Genomic DNA, 11,184 nt, shown 5'->3' on the forward strand with positions numbered 1-11,184 from the left:
TATGTATGGCAGGGAGTCCAGCTACTTGTAATGACTCACCGTTTGACCAACAAGAGGTGAGAATGGATTTATTGTTCCCCTGATTATAGCACAAGGAAGTACACTTTGATTTGGTTGATGACAGCCGGGTGTTGCCCTCTCAGACACCCTACTGTCACTACAGTGATAACGCTGATTATAAAAAGAATGTGTGTGCGTTTATATGCGAGACGATGTCTTTCATGTAACACCATGTGTTGGCCAGGGGAAGAGGGAAGGAAAACTGAGATAAGGAAGTGAAATTTGGAAAAAAAATAGGAACCATGATGAGAACTCAACAGGAAAGCAGCCAACATCAACATTTATTCACTCACACGTCTTCACATTAACACAGTAGATAAATACAAAAGGATCTGAAAACAACTGGACATTCTGTCCAACTCAGAGATCAACACTGAGTTGTTTGTTTTCCTTGTTATTGCCAAACCTGGCCTAAAATCAGGACGGGTTTCTTACCAGAACATTTTATTTGCCTCTCAACTGAACAACACAACAGCACTGCCATGAAATGATGATCAAATCTCAGTCTTCAGCCTCGTCCTCTGTGTCCTCCCAGGAAATGTTTGCACGTCTGCGTGACCGAGTGTGCACGGCAGTGTGTGTGTGCAGCACGGTGTCCACATGGAGAAGACTTGAGACACACTGCAGCACAGCTAAAAGTAGCTGGTATTTACAGGAGACAGATTCAAGGCCCAAGTCAGACATAAAATCTTTTGATGGCATTTCAGCTTCTCTACAACAATGCTTGGTTAGTTTACCTTCCTCTAGAGAGCATTCCCTTTTACTCCAACCCTGTACGGGGATTGTGTCGTGTTTTTGTCCGAACGCGAGGCTGAAAGGGTGGAAATGATTTTGAACAAAACTCCGGAGCCTGGTTTGAGTCTGCAGGAAACGTTGCGGACTGTGGGAGTAAATCTGTTGGGGCACACTCAGAAGAGCATTTGCCAGGAGCTTGGAAACAGCAGGGAAGCCCATAATTGTGTCATCAGACACTAAGCAACTGCTGCCATACTGTAGGAGTGCATGGCTTAACAGAAACTCAAATGTCCCACCAGCAGGTACCACAGATCCTGGTTCCTGCTGGTACGCACTTGCATTGTGGATTTGACTGTCTGTATGTAAAGACATGCTATTGTTTGACTGCAAGGTCCTTTTTGATGCTGTCATAGCCATGGGCTCCCAAGCTGAAAGTAGCATGCGGATAGCATCTTGAAACGCACATGCATACTGGTCAGTTTGCCCTTCCCCTGGGCCACATATGACCAGACCACAGGGTTTGACTGTGACCGTCTCTTCTGAATCAAGGAAAGCCACATGGACATACCTGTGGAGGAGATTAAAAAAAAGGAAAACATACCAACTTTAACTTCCATGAATAAAACCACATTAACAGAATGTCATTAATCAAAGCCACATACTTATGTGTATCCAATATTCATAATTATTTGTATTATATGTGTGACTTTGCTAATGCACAGTGTATGAGTGAGAAAGAGAGATATGTTTGTATACCTATGGGCTCCCAGCAGTATTGGTCTGCAAAAGGTCAGTGTAGCAACGTGCTCTGGTTCAATCATCCCGCAGTCTGAGACAGGTGTGGCCCCACTTAGCTGGGCAAAGAGAGACAGCTCGTCTTCACTGACACACTCCACGACGCCCATCCCAGCCTGTGCAGCTAAAGCCAGGACAGCAGGGGACTGTTTCACTGCAGACAAGAGCACAGAGACACCCAAAGTCTCCAGGTTTGCAATAACACACTCCAGAGACCGTTCTGTCCATGCGCTAAACTGCACAATATTTCCATCTGACTTTTGCTTTCCGCATCCCAGCTCCAGCACTTCTCCTGCACTGAGCAATTTTGGCTGCAGGTACCCAGTGAAACCTATAGCTTTAACTGGTTGATGGTCAGTCGGAGAGCAGGGCACAGCAAAGTCCCTGTGAATCACCTGCCCCTCAATCAGACGTGAACAACTAATAGGGAAGCCCGATACAGGTGTATGCAAGGCAACAAAGTTGTCATTTACAAAGTGAAGTGTTGACGAAAGGAGGTCATTTTTAAGCTTCCAGTGAGCGAACAGTTCACAGGTGAGGTTGCTCATTAAGTGACAGTGGGTGTGACCCAGACGTGAATGAAAGAAGGATTCCAGCAGCTTTTGAACACTGCGATTGTTTGGGTGTGCTAGTAATCGTTCCTTTGCAGTGAAATCCTCCCACGAAAGACTGCATCCATACGGGACCACTCCCATTGCAATGACATCATCCAGCTCCTTCAATGCAAATGCTAGCATTTTGTCAGCCAAGTGCCTGGCAGTGGCGGCCTCTGCTGCTTCTCTGGAGTTATAAGTGTGAGACGCGTTAGGATTCTTGCAGGCCGTTGTACGAATCATCCGTAGTAATGACGCCATCAGTAAGATAAAGGTCTTGGATCCATCGCCTGTCACAGAGCTGTGTTTCAAGACACACTCAACCACCATCCTGAAATGAAAAACACACAAATACATCAAAATAGAAATCTTCACTTGACAAAGACTATCACAGTGAAAGAGCAGTGTGTGTGTTACCTGGCCAGTGGATGCTCCAGTCGTAGTGCAGTGAGAGTGCGAGTGCCGCTGCGGGTCAACATCGCCTGTCCTGTGTCTCGAGTGAACAGCACCTGTCCTCCCTCAGGGCCAAAACTGCGACGGACGACTGACTCCAACACAGACACAGTCTGCAGAACATAGTCCAGGTGTAGATGCTCCGTCGGCAGCATCTCCACACCCTGAGGATATGCAAAAACCTATCAGATCTAACATTTTATGTTAGCTTAAGAGCTACCCATTGGCAGAGGCTGCATCTAAGTACTATAGTACAGTCTAGATAGAAACTGTACATTTAAATGACAGCCTGTGGGTTAACTGTTAACTGGTGACTTACCTGTAACAAGCCGTTTGTAACCACACACACACTACAAAAGCCCCTAACGCATTCATTGTCTGTGGTTGTACTGTAACGTTACCATAATGTCCATTAACCGTGAATACATCTCTACAACGAGAAGGTTCGCGCGACTCATCATTTCAATGTAAAGTTACTAGCGTTAAACTACGCTGATTACGTTAGCATCTGCTAGCTAGCTAGCTAAACCAATACGGTGAACTCGAGGTTATAATGTTATTAAAAACCTTAAATATGACTTCAAAGTTTGTCAGAACTGCCAGAAAAAAAACGAAATGTCCAATTATTTATTTCACAAGAACAACGTGGAGAAACTCACCATCAGTCCAACAGGAACGCTTTCTCTGTATCCTAGAGATGAGGCTTCCTCTGTGGTTTGTTGCGTAGATGTAACTTAGATCAGAACCGACTACTGCCACCTAGTGAGTGGATGTATGAGTTGTTTTCTATCCCTACAAGAACATTATACATTGATTTAATAATAAAAATAATGTATAAAAGTGTTATACAAGGGTCAAGTATTTGCTGAAATGGTACATTTTTACACGGATGTGCAAAAATACTACAAAATCTATATTTAGGATTATTACGGATGTGACACAACAGGTCTTTTGCCATGTCAAAGTAAATGCAGAGACGTACACAATAAAATAAACGATGGTTGAAATTCCCTAACATACAGTACATTTTCAAATTTGGTCTGCTTATGTTATAAGCATTTTGCCTGACTTAACCATCGTGTTTTGATGTTGTTTGTATGCTCGTAGGTAACACTTGTAAGCAGATTGATCTAAGATGTTTGTCATAGGCAAAATAAATACATAGTGAATATTTGTCATAGACACAGGTTATATGGAGCCCTCTCTCCCCTGACCATCCCCCTACACCCTCTCTTTCCATCTGTCTCACCCCTCCTTCTGTACAGTATCTCTGTGCATCTCTGGTACCTCAAGGTGAATGGGGCGGGGCCAGAACTTGATCTCTGCGTTGCTGCAGAAACCACATCCTTATTTTCTAAATCAGGCAACATCATCTATACATAGACAATACGAGACAGTTTTGCAGCTACTGCCAGATGCACACACGCAGACCTGTCCACTCGGAATGTAAATGTCCTCTATTGCTGAACCCTCACTATGCTAACGAACCTTTAAAAAGCCACGTCACTACACTGATGAATATGCATCAGTGGCCAGTGAGGGTGACCTGTAGTGATGGGACAGAGGTCACAAGAGGTGGGGGAGTCAGAAATAAGCACCCATGTTCCCATGAGACCTGAACTGACAGAAAAGAACACATTCACAAGGAACACATTGCAAATGCACACACACATACAGAGGGAAGCAACACCGAGCTGCATTTCCACCTCTCCCAACCCCATCTAACCTCCCTCTCTCTTGATCAAGCCTCCATACACCTGCACTCTCCTTCTTGATGTCTAAGAATAAGTGATGCAAAACTCTTCCCTAACTCACCGTTTTCCTCCGCCTCTCCTGCCCGCTCTGGTCCCGTCATCTCTCATCCTCCTCCTCCACCTCTCTGTAAGGAAACGGAGTACCTGTGAGTCTGGACATTCCTGCTGGGACAACTGAACACAGGTATGTCTCTGTTTGTTCTTTCTATTTGCCTCATCAACAAGAAGTTCTTTGATTTATATATATAAAGACTGTGCCGAGTGAAAAGTAACAGTGTGTAAACCCATGAATGCAGAGAAATATTAATCAGGTCTGTGCAGGTTAGTCTGTTGTTTCCCGATACAGACTGGGGTAAAACAACAAAATCATCATGGGTCATTTATCAGTTTGTTACTCCAATTTCAGTGATTTTATTTTGCTTCTAATGAAAGATTAATTTCTTCTGAAGGTTGAAAAAAAGTCAAATGTCAAGCTAAAAAAATGTTTAAGCAAGTTGTCACTTTTTAGGGAAAGAGCTGCAACGTTGGAGTGACACTTTATTTCATATACTGTTATTAATTTGCAACCTTTTAGAGCAGGTGTAGAAAGAGTTTTATCTGCATGAACAACTGAAGCTGGGGGACCATATGGTTCGCATCGCGAGTCATTCATCATCACCTCTGCAGCAATTCAGTAATTACACTTTCAAAAAAAGCACATCAGAATCAGAGATATTGATTTCTGATTCAATCACAACATGATCAGTATTAGAGATCTGTAACATCTTATACATGCTGTTTCTTTTTTGGCAAAATTGAGGTACCTTTCGATGTGCCGTGAATTCTTCTTGTTTGTTCCTGCAACTGTAAATATATAAGTGGTGGCTTCTGTGTTTTCAGGAAGATGAATAAAAGCAGACATAAACATAGATCAGTGTCAGCTTGGGTGTGAGAGCACATCTGCTGACTCAACCCCAGATACTCAATACCCGTGATGTCTGCAGAATAGAATATAACATATCAAAACATTTTTTCTTTTTTTTGCACTTGGGAGTCAAGACTTGGCAGTGGGTATTTTCTCTCACATACTGAGCATGACCTTGGCCCGGGAGTCTCACCCCTGGCAGCTCGCTGTGGACCTGCAGAGGCCCACGCGTGACACTTCAACTTCACTTGTCTCCGTCGTCTCCTTCCTCTCATCCGTCCCTCTGCCCCTCCATGTCAGCAGGTTTGGCAGAGAACGCCGCTTGCATATCCTGTGTACAAGTGCCAGGCCAGCAGAAACAGGAGAGGTCATTTGACACTGATGGTCATACCGTGTCTATAAGCACATTATTGCTACAAATACATCTGATCAATAGCATTTCTGGCAACTCTGCTCTGGTGTTTATGTTGCCTGTTTGGATGGTTCCTCAAATTGGATTTTTTGTACATTTAGAGGCTGTTTACAGAGGTGTCTTTATCTGTTTTGATGAAGTCTAATGTTCCTTAAATTGCTATTTAAGGGCTGAGACGATATTTTTCTGTATCTGTTTCTCTGCCAGTTTAATTCAGGATCTATCGTCACTCCTCAAATAATGACTGGGAACCGTCGAGCTGCCCCGGCTTCACCCGGCGCCTCCGCTACCCCAACCCACTTGCTAAATGCAACGACCACTCGCGGCCAAAAACAATCTGGAGGTCACAGTCCCAACAAGTTCAGGAGTGAACTGCACAGCATCCACAGTGAGTTAGACACCCAAGTCGTTCTCCATGGACCTGTGGACATAAATGTATGCTATGTACTGTTGTGGTGCAGCCATGGTAAATGGCATCTTAAAAGATATTTGGGTCAAATAAGCACCAGAGCCAGGTATAACCCTAGGGGTTTCTGGCATCAAAGTACTATTTCATACAACGTGGCAATTTGGTGGATCAAAGTGCTCCGTCTTGTTTAAAGAATATAAAAAAGATCATTATCTGTATTCCTGTTATCATTTGGAGGACTGGGCTCAGACAGCTAGAAATAATTGGATGGCAAATTATCCTCAAGAAGTAAAAGATTGCAGGGTATGATTTTGAACATGGTATTCAAGTGGCCGACTAAAACAGTATGTAAATCAAGTATGTATCATGTGTGTGTGTGGTGTTGTGTGGTTTTGCAGTGCCGTCGTGGGCTGTTGCTGCACTTTGCATTGTGAGTTTGTGCGTGGTGCTCTCGTGTGCCGTGTGTGTGTGGAAAAAGTGCCTGAAGAAGAAGGACAAAGAAAAGGACAAGAAAAAGGGGAAAGAGAAGAGCGACGGAGGATTTGAGACTGAAATGGATGGAGGTTACAGCGAGGTAGCGTACACACACACACACACACACACACACACTCCCCCTGCAGATGTACTGTCCTTGCAATGTATCACAGTCCGGACATAAGGGTCACCAAGGACTAGTAAAGCTGTCAATGTGTGGAAGAACTAATGGATGTTTTCCACATCGCTCCTATAGTAGTTAACGGTGATGGTGTAAACATTGCCTGTTCCCTTTAAACAAAATAAATAAACTCAGATTGTAACATTATCTTTCTTTTATTGCCTCTGGTTGTGTAATGCTATACTGCAGGAAGACAGAGCAAATAGCGTCTCCACAAGTTGTGATACAGAAGGTCTTCATTGATTACTTGTAAAGCTGTATTTTTTACCTGCATGTATCTGTGTGTGTGTGTGTGTGTGTGTGTGTGTGTGTGTGTGTGTGTGTGTGTGTTTGTGTGTGTGCGTGTGTGTGTGTAGCCGCTGAAAGATGAAGGTAACAAAGAAACAGAGCTGTCAGATAATGAGCCCAAGGAGGAGGAGAAACTGGGCAGGCTACATTTCACATTGGACTACAACTTCACAGATAATACGGTGAGATGCCGCCATTCACTACAACATGTTTTTGCCGACAGCCATCACCATTTTAATACTTCTCTCATCTTCTCTGTGAATTAGCCAGATTCTCATCTCTTGTCACTACTTTCCTTTGCTGTCACATTCTAGCTGATAGTCGGCATCTTGCAGGCCGCTGAGCTTCCCGCGATGGATGTGGGCGGTAGCTCTGACCCTTATGTTAAGCTCTATTTGCTCCCGGACAAAAAGAAAAAGTTTGAAACCAAAGTTCACAGGAAGACCCTTGAACCCAACTTCAATGAGACTTTCACCTTTAAGGTAAATGCATAAATCAAAGAGAATTATATATCCTGACTGATGGGGTTCACTATCAGCACCTGATTTGTTTCAAGCTATAGCCTTTGACGTGTGTTCTGTAGGTACCATACAATGAGCTGGGCGGAAAGACATTGGTGCTGACCGTGTACGACTTTGACCGGTTTTCAAAACACGATGCCATTGGAGCTGTGAAGATACTGATGAGCAAAGTGGACTTCAGCCAGTCTCTGCAGGAGTGGAGGGATCTGCAGAAGGCAGAGAAGGAGGAGGTGGGAGCACAACATGAGAGGGAGAGAGGAGTTGCATTTAAAATTAAGGATGCAAAGATTCAACCAGGATTTGGAAAAAATCTGGCTTTTAGATTTTTCATGGGAAAATTGAGTTTCCTTTTATTCAAAGCATTTCTTTGTGTTTAGGGGAAAATGTTACTGATGCTTGATGCCTCTCTGGCTACCATCAAATACTTTCTCCTTTGATATGTTACTGTACTGCACATAGTTGTCACCTCTTTACCTGAGAAAGAGTGCAGCCTATTACGATGTTGATATTTCACCTTAAATATGTTTAAAGTAATTGTGAAGATAAGCCATACTTGCATTTTTAGACAACTTCCCAACAACATATTTACTTCTTTTTGATTCTGTATTAGAGTGAGCGGCTTGGAGACGTCTGTTTGTCCTTGAGGTATGTGCCCACTGCAGGGAAGCTGACGGTGGTGATTCTGGAGGCCAAAAATCTGAAGAAAATGGATGTGGGTGGATTATCAGGTGAGTTAAGCAGCAAAAAACGAATTTAAAAAAAAGTCTTACTCTTTAAGTCATGACAAATGTAAATATGTCCCAGTTATTTTTATAATATGACTGGATGCATCCAAAATTGCCTTGATTTGTGAGGTCTGGTTGAGCATTAAGGCCTCGTGACTACTTCTCAGTGCTGTGTCCACTTTCACGTAGTTTCTTGTTTGGGGAAACTGTCAGGAGCTACTAGAATAGATGTAGTGTTTCACTCATTAAGTAACTGCAGCAGTGCCAGGCTATTGGTCTGTTGCTCTGATGTAAAATCTCTCTGTTCTCTCTGTCAGACCCCTATGTGAAGATCCACTTAATGCAGAATGGGAAAAGACTCAAGAAAAAGAAAACAACCATAAAGAAGAACACTTTAAACCCTTACTACAATGAGTCTTTCAGCTTTGAGGTGCCATGTGAACAGATAGAGGTACATATATTTGTACACACACACACACACACACACACACAAACACACACATGCAATTCCTCAGAAATGTAATTCATCATCATCATCTGTGTGTGTGTTTTCATTTATAGAAGGTACAGGTAGCTGTGACTGCGTTGGACTATGATAAGATTGGGAAGAATGATGCCATAGGGAAGGTGCTGCTGGGCAGTAACATCACCGGGACTGAGCAACGCCACTGGGAAGACATGCTGGCAAATCCCCGGAGGCCGATAGCCCAGTGGCATAGCCTCAAACCAGAAGATGAAATCAACGCGCTGATTTCGAAAAAGAAATGAAAACGGTGACCTCTGGTTTGGTGGGCTATCTTGCAGCATTTATTTCATCTACTTCCTATTTATGTTCCTGCCTCTGCCCTAATTACGCTAAAACCCCTTTAAGCTACTTAACTCTGGAAATCTACCCAATAATAAAGTTATAGCCTCGACACTATCCGAGTCAATTCTTCCTTCAGATTTCCTCCCCTTGCTTCTACCTAAACTGCAGTTTTAAACCAATATGTAACTATGAACAGTGCTATTAAAAAAATATGCAATTTTTTTAAACCTTTGTATGTTTTTCTTCTGTTTTGTGCTATTCAAAAACAAGCAGATACACCTGATATAAACATGATTAACCTGCAGAGGGAGACACTCCAAAGGCTAATGAACTATTCATTGTTGCCTTTTGCTTGTTAAATAATTGGTTGTTATCAATTCCACTGTTTGTTATTCATGTAGCCCAAATTTCCATTATATCCCAAAGGGACATTACAATAGAAAGGATACTTAGAAAAGTGAATCAAGTACAGTGGTTGTGGTGTTGGAGTTGGAGCTGAATGAGAAGTGCAAAGATAAGTGACTTGGCATTGTCATTAGTAGACAAGTTTCTCCGCAGTATCACTGCCAAACTGGCAGGACAGAGCAGTCGAAGATAAACTTAATCCGGGAAATAAGCAGTAAAGTATCACCTATCCTTTCCAATTTATTGGTCGATGGTAGGTGAGGTCACACTATTTTCTTCTGCTTCTTTGATGAAGAAAACAGATACAGAGTTTTGCAGTCTGAAGAGTAGATGGTAACATAACAAAGGAAAATAACATTTAGTTCTGAGCATGTCCTTCCTCATATTGTGTTCAACCCTGATTTACAAAACGAGGAATAAGAGAGCCAATAATCATTGTAAGCCTTGCAATAATATTTGATTGGTTTGGGGTATATTGCATTGGACTGTGTTATGTTGTGTCACCACAATGCATGAGCTGCAACAACAATCGGCTATCTGGATATCCTATTTTAAAATGTGGCAATAATTTGTTCAGTACAACTGAAAAAGTTAATAGAACACCATCACACCATAGTACAGCACATTATAACTGCAGAGGTCCTGAGGTTCTTGAAAGGAATTATTTTCCCCCATTTAATTCAAGACTAAAACTTACATTAAGAACGAATTATTGTTTTATTTGTATTTGTATACAACCCCCTCCAAGTGCTAGTCGGAAGATTCTGCTTCCCTCTGCGAAATTGGAATTACGAAAATGTCATGTTCAAGTTCTTCATTGTCGGGAAGAATTGGGGAAAAAATGGCGGACGTAAGATTTGGCGTTTACCGGCATATTGGGGTATGATTATATAGTCCTTTGTTATGGATAGAAGACAAATGGTCAACATCAAGTTAGGCGTGTACTACAACGTAACATTACAGTATGTACACAAGCAACAGCTCATACTTGTTGCACTGTTTAAAAAATAAAGAATAACTTACCATACATAATTTAATCTGACCTCTTCTCCGCCAGGTTGTAAGATTAGGGTCACCCCAACTCCAGTATCAAAATGATCTCAGTTACCCCACGCGCAATTACGACTTGATGGGACTTTAACGGGAAATGTTGGCAGCTCTAATTACCACAATTCTGATTCCACGTTAAGGCAACATTACAGATATGATAAAGTTGAGTTAACATTAATGTAGCCTTTATGTTGCTTGCCAAGCATTAACGCGAGTTTGGTTTTAGCTAACGTTGGCTAAAAACAAGTTACGTTAGCTAAATTAAGGTTAGCTTCTTCGCGTTAAATTAGTATACCCGTAAACGTAGCCTCAATGCTACTAGCCTAGCGTTAACGCTAGTATGTGTTTAGCTAACGTTAGCTAAATTAAAGTTAGCTGGCGTTACCCTCCTTCGCGTTAAATTAGCATAAACGTAGCCTCACTGTTACTAGCCTAGCGTTAACGCTAGTATGAGTTTAGCTGACGTTAGCCAAACTAAGTCAGCTAATGTTGTAACGTTAGCTGTTCTCTAACATTCATAGTTTAATTTGGGTACAATGGGGTGATCTCGCTGTTTGCTGCCTGGCGCACACACAGCTATATTCTGGGTTAACTTCATTTCTGGTTAAAGTCCCAAG

At 42.4% G+C, this 11,184-nt stretch overlaps 2 protein-coding genes across 4 annotated transcripts; one reads left to right on the plus strand and one right to left on the minus strand.

Annotated features, from left to right (window-relative positions):
- Positions 1-219: 219 nt before the first annotated feature.
- bbs10 (Bardet-Biedl syndrome 10) lies at positions 220-3,333 on the minus strand. Its single transcript, XM_084018337.1, has 4 exons — positions 3,296-3,333; positions 2,601-2,800; positions 1,552-2,514; positions 220-1,363 (listed from the first exon to the last, which is right to left on the minus strand). The coding sequence occupies exons 1-4, from the start codon at positions 3,296-3,298 to the stop codon at positions 562-564; spliced, it is 1,968 nt and encodes a 655-aa protein (XP_083874463.1). The 5' UTR covers positions 3,299-3,333; the 3' UTR covers positions 220-561.
- A 962-nt stretch (positions 3,334-4,295) lies between these two features.
- On the plus strand, positions 4,296-9,319 carry syt1b (synaptotagmin Ib). 3 transcript variants are annotated; one of them, XM_084018339.1, is made up of 9 exons: positions 4,296-4,574; positions 5,914-6,094; positions 6,514-6,689; positions 7,127-7,240; positions 7,373-7,540; positions 7,642-7,809; positions 8,190-8,307; positions 8,622-8,755; positions 8,866-9,319. In XM_084018339.1, the coding sequence occupies exons 2-9, from the start codon at positions 5,947-5,949 to the stop codon at positions 9,070-9,072; spliced, it is 1,233 nt and encodes a 410-aa protein (XP_083874465.1). In that variant the 5' UTR covers positions 4,296-4,574; positions 5,914-5,946; the 3' UTR covers positions 9,073-9,319. The 3 variants fall into 3 exon arrangements, with proteins under 3 accessions (XP_083874465.1, XP_083874464.1, XP_083874466.1); XM_084018338.1 differs by lacking the exon at positions 4,296-4,574 and adding an exon at positions 5,355-5,661; XM_084018340.1 differs by lacking the exon at positions 4,296-4,574 and adding an exon at positions 5,574-5,597.
- The last annotated feature ends 1,865 nt before the right edge of the window (positions 9,320-11,184 follow it).

This window comes from Eutrigla gurnardus (genome assembly GCF_963514095.1).
Source record: "Eutrigla gurnardus genome assembly, chromosome: 9".
Taxonomy (NCBI): Eukaryota; Metazoa; Chordata; class Actinopteri; order Perciformes; family Triglidae; genus Eutrigla; species Eutrigla gurnardus.

What these genes read in the sequence shown, in the direction of transcription:
- bbs10 (XM_084018337.1), bottom strand. An exon ending in CTGGAGCATCCACTGGCCAG is followed by an intron (nt 2,515 to 2,600) that starts GTAACACACACA and finishes TTTTCATTTCAG; the next exon opens with GATGGTGGTTGAGTGTGTCT. An exon ending in ATACTGCTGGGAGCCCATAG is followed by an intron (nt 1,364 to 1,551) that starts GTATACAAACAT and finishes TCTCCTCCACAG; the next exon opens with GTATGTCCATGTGGCTTTCC.
- syt1b (XM_084018338.1), top strand. Translation starts at nt 5,464, where the DNA reads ATGACCTTGGCCCGGGAGTCTCACCCCTGGCAGCTCGCTGTGGACCTG. An exon ending in GGATGTGGGTGGATTATCAG is followed by an intron (nt 8,308 to 8,621) that starts GTGAGTTAAGCA and finishes TCTCTCTGTCAG; the next exon opens with ACCCCTATGTGAAGATCCAC. An exon ending in TGCCATGTGAACAGATAGAG is followed by an intron (nt 8,756 to 8,865) that starts GTACATATATTT and finishes TTTCATTTATAG; the next exon opens with AAGGTACAGGTAGCTGTGAC.